General features: G+C 40.8%; 1 protein-coding gene and 1 long non-coding RNA gene across 4 annotated transcripts in view; one reads left to right on the top strand and one right to left on the bottom strand.

Annotated features, from left to right (window-relative positions):
- Position 1: 1 nt before the first annotated feature.
- LOC112540789 (uncharacterized) overlaps positions 2 to 14714 on the bottom strand; it is a 34397-nt gene continuing 19684 nt past the window's right edge. For 2 of the 3 annotated variants that reach the window (XR_015795999.1, XR_003084845.2), the window contains exons 3-5: positions 5977 to 6275; positions 3315 to 3419; positions 2 to 2406 (exon numbers count right to left, since the gene is read on the bottom strand). This is a non-coding gene — a long non-coding RNA (uncharacterized LOC112540789). The remainder of the gene's footprint in view (positions 2407 to 3314; positions 3420 to 5976; positions 6276 to 14714) is intronic. The other variant, XR_015795998.1, reaches the window with a different exon arrangement.
- Positions 5563 to 10631, top strand: LOC107326157 (uncharacterized). The gene is made up of 2 exons (XM_015888295.3): positions 5563 to 6140; positions 8229 to 10631. Exons 1-2 carry the CDS (start codon positions 5844 to 5846, stop codon positions 8436 to 8438), a joined length of 507 nt encoding a protein of 168 aa, XP_015743781.1. The 5' UTR covers positions 5563 to 5843; the 3' UTR covers positions 8439 to 10631.

A 14714-nucleotide genomic window follows, 5' to 3' on the forward strand; every position in this document is an offset into this window, starting at 1 on the left:
GCTTTTCTCTTTGGAACACAACCGTGGGATTAACATCTGATGGCTGAAATAAATATTGCATGATGAAAATAAAGAAATGGCTCACCTAAGCCTTCCCTCCCTTTTTTATTTTTATTATTTCAGAAGAAATTAAAGGATAACGCTGTCCAACAATTTAGATGGAGATTGACTGAAGAAGGCTATTCCATACTGCTTAATTTACAATTCTTTCCTACTACCTGTTTTGATTGTACAGCCATTAATTCCACCACCACCCAACCTGGCCATACATCAGCAGGAATTTGTTCTGGCTAGCAACCATCCATCTGGGGGTCTGCTGGAGGGGAAATACCCATCTTTGCTCCAGCCAAGATTCTCAATGGAATTAATGTTAATCTCAACACCTTAATCGGTGTGTATATTCTGTTAGCTCTTGCTATTCCTGTGGAAAGGACTGTGGGTCCTCCCTCCACTACTCTCAGTGGGGGATGTGGGAATAACTTTGCAATTTGCAGTTTGCTTTGGGAGAGATCCTTTGGTATGGTGTTTTTCAAACTTGGCTATTTTAAGGTGTGTGGACTTCAACTCCCAGAATTCCCCAGCCAGCATGCCCCTCCTATGGTATTTTCTGGCTGAATTCAATGATCTAATCTAATCAACTTTTATTTACAGCCTCAGACCAAAAAAAACTCTAAAATAATACACTATTTAAAAATGAAGCAAATTATAGCATTGCAGCAGTAAAACATAGCTGCCCTAAGTAGAATGCAACTTAACTAATTGCTTGCACGTTTTGCACACTCATAATGCAAATTTAGCCACCTTACATATTATTGAAGGGTCCTTGAACTTAAAATTCATCAGTATGCCCAAGGAACATCTTAACTAATGTAACAGAATTGTCCTAGAACAGTAAAGCAAATATTACATAGCGCTGGCCATCATTTCATGGAGAATTTTATTATGGCAATTCCCCTGCCCTGCCCTGCCCTGCCCTGCCCTGCTGCTGCTTATAAAACAGCGAGAAACTGCATTATTAAAGAAGAAGGGTTTCACTCACTTCTAAACTTCTTCATGACATGCTGATGACCTGGCTTAGCATTTTAATGTTCTCCTGCATGGCTCAGATCTCAAATATGAGCTGGGTGAAAAGGAAAGCACCATTTCAAAAAAGTTGCGTCACTGTTGATTGCCTTCTTCCAGACACACTCCAGTCCATCAATGTCCTCCCAAAAATACGGAGCCCAGAATTGGATGCAGTATTCTGATCTGACCAGTCCAAAATAGAGAGGAACAATCACTTGTCTCAAGCGGTTTCACTTAAACTAGCCTAGGATTGCATTTGCTCTTTTTGCAGCTGAATCACACTGTTGGCTCATGTTCAGTTGGTGAACTTGGGCCAGTTTTCATTAGATTAAATAAGATAACCACCTAGCTGAGTTCTCACGACAAGCTTAACTGGGTCAGTTGCAGACCCTAAGAGCTGTATTCACGCAAGATATCAAGTTTGATTCACTATAACCTTAGTCAATGTGTGTGTGTACCTTAGTGAATGGCAAGCCCAGGACATATGATTTGGTTTATTGTGCAAATACAAATGGCTAATTTTGTCCATGCCCACATGACTCTCTTATCTTCTATTATCATGGCATCTTTTCAGTTTGAGCTAATCATTGAAAACTATAAGGAAACATAAATGCTTTTTCATATCGGAAGGGCAACACTCAGCACACCTGGGCTGCTTTGGTAGATGCTCAAAAGCAGGAGTCAGCAATTTAGCAACCCCACCAAGACTCCCTGGCTTCTTCATCAAAGGACTAAAGCCAGTCCCTATGTTTAGACTTCCCAGAATATGTTTTTATAGCTTCCTAGATCATGCTACTTATTCTCACGAAGGAGGAGAAAAGAGGAGAAACACAAACTCAAGCAACGCTGGAATGTAGGCTGGTAGTTCAAACAATCCCAGAGTAATAAAATCATAAAGTTGCAAGTGATCCCCAGAGGTCACCTAGTCCCACCCCATGCTCCATGCAGGATTCACTATAGCATTTTTGACAGGTGATCATCCAGCTTCTGTTGGGAAATCCCTAGCAAAGGAGAATTTATGACATCACGTAGGCAGCTAGTTCCACTGACTCACAGTACATACAGTTCTCTTTTCCTTCTTTCTTTTTCTTGACTTTATATTAGTTTTTGTCAGTTTGTATCTTCTTTTAAAAACTTTTAATACATTTTATTTTTTAAAAAACCTTTTCCTTTCTTCTTTTTCTTGACTTTATATTCGCTTTTGCTAGTTTTTATCTTCTTTTTAAAACTTTTAATAAAATTTACTTTAAAAAAAAGTTCATAGAGTTCAGAAGTTCCTCCGGATGACTCATCTGAACTTCCTTCCTTGTACTTTTAGCTCACTGGTTCTGGTGCTGTCCCCTGAGGTAATAAAGAAGAAAGTCACTTCCTTTTCTGTGACAGCTTTGCAAATATTGGAAAACTCTTCCCATATCTCCCCGTATCCTTTCCCGCACCTGCTGAGCACCAGGACCTGAGTAGCTGCTAATGCACCGCATATAGGCATCTAAAGTCCAAAGAGCTGTGGGTTCAATTCCTGATAGAAGGTTTGAGCCCATAGAATAACATATGCCAACCCATGCCTGATGAGTCATGGTGATGAGGATGAAAGTGGCAACACTGTGCTCCCTGATTGTCACAATAACTGAAAATTACCACACTGTTTTGAACCATGATGCCCAGGACTGGGCACAGAACACCCAAGGAGATCTGACCAGGGAAGACTATATTCCCATGATCTGGGCTCTATCTTCCTTTTAATGTACTCCAAGATAGCATCACACTGATGGCTCATATTTAACTTGGGTTATCAAGAACAGTCAGATCCCTTTCACATGTTCTCCTGCCAAACCATGTCTCCTCTATACTATGCTTGTCCCTTACATTTTTCCTACCCAGATTCAGAACTTGATATTCTCCCTATTAAGTGCCATCCTATTCTTTTTGGTCCACTGCTCAAGCCTGTCTAGATCTTTTTGAATCTTCTCCGTTTCATCTAAAGTAGTAGGCATGCCTCCCAGCTTTGTGTCACCTGGAGACTTGATAAATGTCCCCTCAATTCCTTTCATCCAAGGATAAAAATGGCAAACTACGTGGGGCCCTGGACATTGGTGTATGTTCCTCCACTCAATCTTTCCCTCCAAGCTGAAGTGACGCCATTAATGACCACTCTTAGGGTGCCATCATTCAGCTAACTCTGAGTCCATCCAACAGTAGTACCATCTAACTCCTCTTTTTACCATTTTATGAAGGAAAACATCACAACATACTTTGCCAAAGGTTTTGCTGCTTCCCGGGTAAAATATCCCCAAGTATTCTCCTTCTTCAGGATCCAGGGAGATGAGTGCAGCAATTAAGGTAGGAAGAACCTTCTGCTAGAGTGGGGTGAGAACAAGGCATGTATTTACTTACTTATTTAGTTATTTATCAGATTTGTCACTGCCCATCTTGTGAACGACTGTTGTCTATTTAAATAAATATTTAAATATACAATAACACATTTAAATATTTAAATATGTTCTTGTATGTTTAAATATTTATTTTTAAAAGATGCTTCTTTTTCATTGACATGCAAATTATAGTATAATTAAGTCAATGCTGTTAATATAAACCATCCTCATGTATTTAGTCATTTTTCCCTCTTCTGTCATGTTAAAGCTGACTCAGTTTATTTGTTCATTCATTTATCTGTTAAATTTCTAGACTGCCCAACTTCAAAATGGCTCGGGGGGCTTCACAAATTAAAGAACAATATATTGGGGGGGGAAACAGCCAACATGTGAGAGACAACATAATCCAAGCCACATCACATCATCCAAGGAGGCCCTCCCAATATACAAACCCAAGGTCTGGGGGAAAAACAGGTTTTTGAAGATTGCTTATAGGTGGGCAATTGGGGACCATCCAAATCAGGAGAGGGGGGAGATACTCCAAAGGGCAGATGCTAAACCTTCAATTTGCTAAACATGGATTAACAAAAGGCTGTTGCTGTGTTCACATAACATGCTGTGTCCGAACAAATAAAATATATTGTGAATTAATGTGAAGTCCTGGCAGTGACATCAGATCCTGAATCCAGAATTACAAAACACAGTTTCTGAATTCACAGGGCCCTAACAAAGTATATTATGGTTTAATGTGATGCTCGGCTTCACCTAACACGCTGATGCAATGTGGGGGAACGCAGAAGACCACTGTATTTCGAGGAGTGAGGTGACCTATTTTTTTTTCATTTCTCCTTCCTATTAAGAAGAGTACAGAAGTTTTAGAGTTCACTTTGAGTCATAATAATGTTTAGCTGACTTGTTTTTCACTCTGGCCTGCGAGGCGTGGGAGGGAGGAATCTTCACACAGTTGTAGAGGAGGACTTTGAGACTCCTTATGTTAACACTGGCTTATCTACAGGTCCCAGGCTCTGGGTTCACGTGATGAGCAGATACACTATCTAGCCAAGGTCAGGCTCTGCAGTCTTGGTACCATGGAAATAAAGTCATGAGGTTTTAAGGCCAGACCTTGATAAAAACATTCAGGTTGCCCCGGAGCTTGGAGCGTGGACACGAGCTGGCACCAGGAGCTGTGTGATTTGGGCCGTTTTGGGCTGTCTCCGCTGTTATGAAACTGGGGCTCCCAGCAGCCAGGGAGATTTTGTATGCTATGTTTTTATATGTTATATGCTTTTACGTTGGTGTTTCTGTTTAAATCGGTCTGCTCGAGTTAACCCTAAAGCTTAAAATCTCCCTACCTACTGGCGTGCGTTGTCTCTGGCTCTGAAAGAACCAACTTCAAGGCATCTGATCACCACCTTGATAACTGACAAAATAGGGATAGTTGGCTTTCCCACAACTCTCTGAACTGCAAACTAGCAAGCCCCCTTTTTGCATAATCTAGGGTGTGGTGCAAAGCTAGAGTTAACATGTATGGGCTGCAATACTCCACATGACACTAGATGGCAGCAAAGAGCTTGTCTTTCTGCTGTGCTCCCCTTGCTGTCCTGATGCTTGCAGCTGAGACCTGGTTGCCCTAACAAACTGACTTTAGAACTGCAGTTCACAGGCAACTTTTGAGCTGCTGGGACTGCACTCAAGACTTTCATGGCTACATCAGCCCTGCATTGTACATCTCTATTTATTGCCTGGCCTACCTTGTAGGACAATTGCAGGAGACACATGTCCATGGCCTAGAGGGAATTTTGTTCAATGACATCCTTATAGGTTTGGTGACAGTTTTGTTTTTTGTTTTTTTCCCAGTTAGTGGGAGGCAAGGATAACTGTAAATCAATAAATCCAGCCAGTGCGAACAACTTCAACAATAAGTGAAAATAAGGATGGTGGAGGGAAACACTGAGCCCAGAAATAAATGTATGGGGTGTTCAGAACCTGTCCCTATTTTCAGTTGTGGAGTAGTAGGGATGCTTGGTAGGAGGGGCTTCTGTTATCACAAAAAATAAAAAATAAAAACTGAGAAACTGAAATTACATTATCTGCTGTTAGGACAAAGTGCTTCCCTTACCAGTGTTGCCCCACCCAGTAGAGAACCATCCCTCAGACATATTTATTGCCACATTTCCCCACACCACACACATCATATTCTAAGAGGGGAACAGAGTAACCATCTGTTGGAACCAAACCTCCAGACAACGAAGTTTCAGTCCATAGCAAAGCAGTGGAGTCTGGATTGAAAGTGCAACCTAGGAAAGAGGAAGATCAGCAGGACTTTGGGAGAATCTGAAAAGAGGAACCTGCAAGGCAGGTATTTATAGAACTACAAAGAAGGGAAGGAGAGGAGACCAGATCTGCAATATGAGCAACCCAGAGAATGAGAAGACAGCTCATTTGAATCAAGCCCCTTACCCTGGTCCGATGAACTCATCTGCTAGTCCACAACCTCCAATGGGCTACGGGGCACCTCCCTCTATGCCAAACCAATACCAACCTTACGCCGGACCTCCCGGAGTCATACCAGTCCAGCCTCAACAGACCATCATCATCTCAAATGTCCAGCCCGCCAATGTACCAGATTATCTGGGCTACTCCATCTTCACCCTCCTTTGCTGCTGCCTCCCCTTGGGCATCGCTGCCTTGATTTTCTCCATAAAGGTGAGCTTCAGTGAGAGAGAAGTAACCATTGGTAACTTTGTTGAGATGATGATGAATGTAGTCAATGCCGGATTAGTCTTGGTCAGAGGTAAAGTAGCCAGCACATGTTGCATTGAAGTGTGAAGCAGGGCAGCACTGTACAAGGAGAGGGAGTAAAGGGGAAGAGAGCAAGAAAAAGAGAAAGGGAATAAATTGTACAAAGTTTGTTAACACAAGTCCTTACTCATATGGTAGATCAAATACAGTCAAAAGAAGGAAAACTAACATTGCAGAGATAAGAGCTTCTTTCAGTGCACAATCAGATCTACTGATTGCCTTAACTGAACTCCCTGATTATTTGATGTTATTGTTCACTATAGCATTATTTATTACAACCAGAAGCATGAATGGATTTGATGAAGTGTAATAGAATATGATCCTTTCTAGCAAACATGTTGTTGTTATGGGCCACATCATTTTTTTTTAAGTGTTTCTCTTTCAGATACCAAACCATTGTGATTTTTTTTTTTTAAGGGTAGGGTATACATCAGAGAGGTGCATTAAACCTGCATTATTTTTCTCTTGTGATCTTATAAACCACCCTAACAGGGTGGTATATGACAAAGGAAAGAAAGAAATGAACAGACAAGTAAAAGGTAATAATTAGGTTATTGGAGAAGCACCATGAAAGCCCAGGTTGAGTCCATAATCAGCCATGGAAACTCACCAGGTGATTTAGTGGCTGCCTGTATATCTCTGCTGGAAGAATAGAAAATACTACAGTTGGGTCTCTTGGAGGTACCCTTTGACATCTCTTTATTATGATGCTATTATGAGAAAAACATATTTTTAGGGTTTTTTCCCTTGAGTTGCAACAATATAGGATGGGCATCGGATCAATGAGAAAACTCTCCTCATAGGCAGAAAATCACAGAGATGACCTCGGAGAAACTATGCAGCAACAGTTACAAAAACATGTTTTAACCCAGGAAACAAGGAAAGCGTGAGAAAGAAACTCAAAATACCCTAACTCCCTGAGATATAAGAGGGAGGGAAGAGAAACACCCAGACTTTCAATAATCTGGTAGTGTAGCCTATATCAATCAAGCAGAGTTCCAGGCAAACTTGTGGAATCTGTTTCCTGAACTGGACTGCTTCAAAGGGCTCACATCTTTTTGCCCTGTCTGATAGAAGACCTGAGCGGGAGAGATATTCTGAAAAGTTGCAAGATGGTGTGAATATCTGTAACAGGAGCAAGGAGGTTTAGCAGGAATGTTGATGCCATGATTAGTAAGGGTGTGCAATTAACCCATGAGTCCTGCTTCCTTAAAGATCAAAGTAAAGATCTTGATACCAGATCAGTCTGTTACCAGAACAAGAGACAGCTGGAAACTACCCTTTGTGGCTCACAGAGATTGGCAGTGGTTTCTAGCCTCCGACAGATGGGAGAAAGACATGCGAGGGTTTGAACATGATTTCACCATAAATAGGTTCTGCATTTAATACCCAGCGGTCACTGGACTCCTTTTCTAATAGAGTCTTTTTCTGCACTAAATCTACTTATCAGTAGTTGCTGTTTATCTGTTTCCAGTTCAACTTGCCTGGAAAAGCCTCACATCACCCTGAGTCCCATGGGAACCCTCTATTCAATCTGATGAGCTAAATCGATCGGTGTAATTATCAAAGAATTTGATTTGAAAAAAAGGGCGCGTGCACAACTGCACCAAACAGATAAACCAGCTTGAAGGCACCCAATTCAGTTTAATGCAGCACATTCGTTTAGTGAAGGAGGGATTCAGCTGAATTATTTTGAGACCCAAGCTTATCTTGTCCTTCCGCAACACGATCAGTGTTTGCATGCACACATATATAATAAACACTATGTTTCACTCTGTGTGTAGTTCATTTCTGTTTTTTCCTCCCTTTGCTCCTTCCTTATATATTTTCTTTTCTTGCTCTTTTTTCCTCTCTCCTTTTCCCTTCACTTTTGCTATCTTTATAATAAATTATGCACGTTTTGTCATTTGTCTCCTCCTTGCTCCCCCACATGCCCATGGCCACCCAACTGTATAGGTTTCAATAATCTTTTCCTGACCTCTTTCCCCCCAGACTCAAAATGACAATCAGCGGGGAGACTTCATATCTGCTCGGAAAAATTCCAGGCTGGCACTCATTTTGGATCACACGGCGCTCGGGGTGGGACTTTCAACCATCATTCTGGTTATTATTTTGGCTATTGTTTTATCCACTGCAGCTGCTGCTGCTGCTGTCTCAACATCAACGACTAATCAGTTCGGCTCTGTACAATTCAAACCCTAGAAGACACCGTAATATCCTAAACAACTTCCCTTCTCGGTACACAGAAGAGAAGTCAGAAATCAACGCTATCCAAACTGCAGTCATATTTTTTGAATTAAGATCAATCTTGTAAATCTCGTGGTACAGAATCCAACCATAGGCGTGTCCTTCAGACCTCCCATGTTGTAAACTAGTTCACACATGCTTGGTGGACCAGCAACAGGAGCTACCCCATATTCCATTGGAGACAACATTGGGCGGTCTGAAAATTCTACTTAATGGTAGCTCAAATGACGAATGCCATAGGTGATCCCGAATTCTGATCCATATCAACCCCAGGCTGAAAAAAGAGCTTGGGGAAAGTTAAATTGATCAGTTTCAAGGTCACATGTGAAGCATTGGCCCATTTGATGGTGAACACTGCTTATATTAAAATATATGTAATCAGTTCTAAATCTCATTAATATTAAATGGACACAATGTACCAGATATGAGGGCTGAAGTCTCAAAGCATGATTTGTTGGAAACCTACAATAGGGATATTCCTCATATTTTCATGGAGCAATCTTCCATAAGACATTATCATTAGATATAAGACCTAATGTCGTAAATCAGAAGCGAACAACCTGGTACCTCAAGGCTTCACGTTGCCTTCCAAACCCTGACAAATTTGACCTCAAATTGTAAAATTCAATGTGATCATAGGAATACCCCTATCTCACCTATCTTGATTTCATTGTCACATTGCTCTTACGTTTAGAAATTATGTATTCTTCAACCAGAATCTGCATTCCTGTGACTTAACAGCATTAGTCTATGTATTGCATTGATTCAATAAAAAATAGGACTTTATTCAATGTATGAAGTGTAATCCTATGAATATTTTTTGTTTAATATTATGTAAGTTTAATCAAATATACAGGTAGTCCCCAGTTTAAGAACGAGTTCCATTCCCAAGATCTGTCCTTAAGTCAAATTTGTATGTAAGCCGGAACAGTATTACTGTATAAGTAGTACTGTGTAATCAACTAGAACCATTGTGTATTTAGCTCGAATCATTATGTATTTAACTCAAATTTGCTACAATTGGCTCCATTCTTAACTGTGGGTTGTCTGTAACCGAGGTGTTTTTAACCGAAGGACTACCTGTAAATGAAAGTAATGTAATTTGTGTTCTGGCTTTTATTTTTCTGAAGTATGGCTCCATGGGGGTGTCAAAAAAAGTCAATATGGTGGCCAGGCTTGCAGGATTGAAGCCCCATCAGTTTTGCTGTGTGTCACATGAGCAACATATGTTAAAAAGGAGCAGTTTCAATTATATGGGCATGGTTGCCATCTTGACTTTCTTATCCCCCAATGCAGATGTCCCTGTTCTCAGCACACTACTAAAAGTCCACCACGTGTAGCTCTTGACCCCCCCAAAATTATGTATCCTTGGCATAAGTGAACAGAGTGTTTTCACTTAATCATTTAGTTCTCTGTGGCTGTTGACCACTCAGATCAAATCTTAAACCAACAATATGTCTACCACTGCCTAAAAGGAGGTATCTTTCCACATTGGAGATATCTGGGCAGGAGGGGAGGCAGGGCCTACACAGCATGTCTCCATGGCCACAGGTGTATTTTGCTGTGCCCACTATATTAGGTTCCTCTTATTTTTCGTTATCAGTTCAATGGCTTCACCAAGACCCATGGGTTTAACTGGAACCTTGGAAGATATATATGCTCTTTCTCAGGCCCTACCTTCTCATTTAGGCTGCCCTGTTTGCTCTGCCTTTTCACAACAACGCAGCCAGAGGGCTGGTCCATCATTCCATGACCAATGGGGCTTAGAGATATCCACAAGATGTGGTCAAAAATATCAAGATGGTGCATCACACAATAGTTTTTTATGATGCACATAAAAAACAGGCAGAGCTTTAATCCCACCATCGTGGTCACTATCATTACTTTTCTTTTTTTTAACTACACTTTGCAGACACCACTGATGGAGCTACTAAGCTAGTTATGGCCAGCATGCCCATCATCTAACCTTTCAAGATTTATGGGATTTTTATTTTTATTTTTTTGTGATGGGACCAGTTCAGATAGGGTCGATGAATTGTATAAATGAGTATGTTCGTCTGAATGTGGTTTCTGAGATTGTATATCACTTGTAACTGTTTTTAAAAAAGCAAGCAACAATAAAAAGTCAGTTCTGACTCAGTACTGAGATGAAACAATATTTCTTCATTGCATGAGGGGTCTGGTTTATCCTCTTTAAAGTTCAGAGGTAGCCAAGAATATTCCTTTTAAATATATAGATATTCAGGACATTCCAAGAAGTGCAGTCAAGGGAAAGCTGCAGAAAGAAATATGCACTTCAGAGAGCAATGTGAGTTTATAAATGTTTTTCAAAGAAAGGGGGAAATACTGTAGACAATTGTCTATCTTAATTACAACACCCAGAATTCCCAGCCAGCAAGGCCAGTTTTAGAAAATACCAGTTAGGGATGTGTGGGCTTAGGGGTAACACTAAATTGAGAAAGTGGCCTTGAGTCTTCTCTAGTGCAATGTTTCTCAAAACTGGCAACTTTATGATATGTGGACTTCAACTCCCAAAATTCCCCAGCCAGCCATGGAAATAAATGGAAATCAGAAATGTCAATATGAAAGATGGCACAGAACAATGTATTTGTTATAGTGAGCTAAAACAGGAACATATAATGGACAAGCATGGGCAGAACGAGAGATTACTTTAACTGCATGGCTCATGTCTGATTTGCTTAATTTGTTTATGGATGGCTCATATTTCTTTGTTTGTCTGATACCAGTTCAATTTTCATTGGGCCATGCACTACTGGTGTCACTCTTCCTTCACCAGTTCAAAATATCTAGATGTGTCCACACGCACACACATACATACCCTGCAGAAAATGTTGGAGCATTAAAACAATTACAAACCATGGCAACATTTTCTTGATGGGAAGTAGTATAAAAATGTTCTAAAATCAATATCTTGCCAATAGGAGCTATTTTTCCCTGGGATAGTCAAGCAGATGCCCTCTACACGGAGTTATGCTTCCCGTGGCCAGGAAATTCCTTGACCAGGCTGCCTGAGGCTTATGGGAGTTAGGATCCAAACAGTCTAGGGAACCATCCCTACTCCTGCTTGTTCTGATATTAACTGCAGTGGAGGACGAATGATTTTCATAGGAAATAGCTGGGGAGGGAAGAGTTAAAGCACTCCTCACCGAACACCACAATCCTTAATTGAAATGGTGACTCGGTATTTAAGAAAAAAATAAAATAAAAACTGACATGGCTCGCAACCCCCTAATTATTGTAATGCCTACTTTGGCTTGAAGTACACATTTTGTGATGTGCAAAGCATTTTGACTCCTTTCAACACATCTTTTTTTTCTTTTCTTTTCTTTTTTTTTCTTTTTGGTGCTGGCTGGCCTGAATTTCTATCTGAAGGGAAGAATTGCACGATGGGAGCAGGTCTGCCTTTGAAGGCAAATCTAGAGGACATGAGTTTCCAAGGAGATATTGATCTATAAGGCAGCAGAGGCCTCACAGAGCAAACAAAGGGTGGAGAATTTTTGTACTGCTCCATAAGGGTGGAAAATCTGCGCAGACAAGTACTCCGCCTTTACTGAAATGCTGTTGCTCCATCGTTTTCATTGAACGGAAGCCTCTGAGAACTTTCTGTTCAGGAAAGTTCCTCTGCAAATATTACCAACCGTTTCAGCCTCATTTTCTTTTCCTTTGCTCCTCCCTTAAGCGTTGACGTCTTAAGTGACCCAGGAAGCGTGCCTTTTCTTTGGCAGCCCCTGCTCTATGGAGCCCCCATTACCCTGAAGTTCAGCAGGCCCCCACCCTCATAACCTTCTGAAAAGCCCCCAAGACCTGGCTTGTCCCCCAAGCGCTGGGATAGGGTGCGATTGGTGAGATGAACTTGTTGTGAGCTGCGTGGGAAAGTTTAGTTATGGTGCCAGATCTTTTGGTTTTAATATTTTAGGTTTTAATATTTTTGTTCTAAATAGATGTTGTTTTATTGTTTGGTTGTGAGCCACTCAGCATTTGGTACAAGAGGGGAGGCTATATAAATGTTTTAAATAAACAAACAAATAAATAAATAATAAAGATCACACCACTGAAATCTGACAGCAAAATAGCAAATTTCAGCAGTGTGATTTTCTTTCCCTTCCCCCCCCCCCCCCCAAAATTAAGATAGGAACAAGAATGGAAGGCCTTCTGCCAATTCTGTCCCTCACCCATTCTTCCCAAACATCCCCCCAATGGCCTCCAGAACTGTGGCTTTGAACCAGTTTGGGGAACTTTAAGGGTTGGTATATGTAATGATAGGTGGGAATGACCTTGGGAGACAGGAGAAAGAGTCACAGACTAGGCAATAGTCAGATAAGAGGCAGATGAACCTGCAGAAGGAATGGGAGAGTGGCAAATGTCTCAGAAGGGACCTTCCAAAGTTTCTTGGACTGTAAATGTGAGGAGGGAGAGATGTTCTCTGCTCTCCTCCCATTCTCACTCTTAAAACCTTGGAGAAACTAAGGGGGGAAAAGTGTGCCACACAAGTTGAGCCCTGCCTCTTCAGATGTTGACAAGTCAACAGATGCTTCCATGACCATCTGGAAGTGCTCCATTTCTGCAAAAAATAAATATATAAATAGTAGTAAACATTGCTTCAAAGAGCAACATCAGGAAAGGTTCAGAACATAGGTAAGTTTTTTTACTCTCAGGCTGTATTAAATGCCAGATTCAGGGGGTTTAGAGATTCCATATCTGCACAATACTCTTTTCGTCACACAGAATTGCTCAAATATACTTTGCTTGTATGGACCTCATCCCTTCCTTTTCTTTCTCCATTCAGCAGTCAACCATTATCTGGGCTTGCTCCATACCATAGATCAGTGTTTCTCAACCTTGGGAACTTTAAGATGTGTGGACTTCAACTCCCAGAATTCTCCAGCCAGCTATGGTGCAATGTAATTACTGATAGTGGTAATAGTGTAAAAGTGTGCCACACAAGTGAGCCCTGCCTTTTCAGATGTTGACAAGTCAACAGCTATGCTGGCTGGGGAATTCTGGGAGTTGAAGTTCACACGTCTTAAAGTTCCCAAGGTTGAGAAACACTGCCATAGATAGTTGGAATGGTAAGGATATAATTTGCAGTTACATTTATGTCTTTGACAAATACCCCAATAATATTTGGGTAGACAATTGATTAAATGCAGGCTACAGAATAACACAGATGGGCTCACATCTGGTTAGAATACTGTACCACAAAAATGCTTGTCAGTGGCTTCTCATTAAAGTAGCTTAGAGTGCAGTGCCTTATCAAGAAGAAGGAATGGAAGAAATCAGACCTGTAAATGACAAAAGGTAAGGACAGAGTTACCCTGGAAAGTTTATATTCTTTCTAAACTTTATAAAGTTTATATTCTTTCTAAACTTTGTAAACTTTCCAGGGTAACTATTCTTTATTATATATGCTCAAGAGAACAGAAAACGGGGCAGAAGCAGAAAATTCACTGGCACAATATTCCAGTCAAAGCATAATTCAAGTGAGTTGACTAAGTCAGCAGTGTGAGGCTACTTCAAAACCAAATGGTGCAAAGTAATTACTGATAGTGGTAATAGAAACAGAATCTCCAAGTCACAAAAAGAAATATTTCTCCTTTATACAGTACTCATCAGATCTCTTCTGCCCCTCTCAAAGAATGTTATAGGCAAAATGAATGAATCTATTGGAAGACCACAAAGATGATTAAGAACATAGAAAATGGAGCTGTTGGTTACTGGATTCTGTCACTTGGGAGGTAGAAAAAACTGATCATCTTCTCCCCCAGACAGGAGTGTAAGATCTAATGGGAATGTATTCCCAGATTGTAGATTTTCTGTAGATTATAGTCTACAGTAGAGCTACCCAGAGTTGCTTAGATGAGATGGACAATACAAGTCAGATAGATGATGATGATGATGATGATGATGATGATGATGATGATGATGATGATGATGTTTGCAGATTTCAACTGATTCTTGAATATGAAAACAATTTAGCAGGAGAACTACCTTGAGGGGTGAAGAGTCTTTCTCTTGATGGAGATTTCAAGGAGAGATTGATTGTTCATCTGCTGAGCAGATGGGTCCCCAAAACATCTCCAGAACTGTTATTCTTCAGTTATGAAGTGGTGCAGGACACAATGTCTTTGCATTTCTGTGTGCATGTCTGAAAGTCTGTCCACCTATAACAGGGCCTCAAAAACAGTGGCCAGGGGCCATATGTGGCCTACC

This window comes from Python bivittatus, unplaced genomic scaffold (assembly GCF_059951505.1).
Source record: "Python bivittatus isolate LINGU-HERP-01145 unplaced genomic scaffold, Pbiv_v1 ctg000310_np1212, whole genome shotgun sequence".
Taxonomy (NCBI): domain Eukaryota; kingdom Metazoa; phylum Chordata; class Lepidosauria; order Squamata; family Pythonidae; genus Python; species Python bivittatus.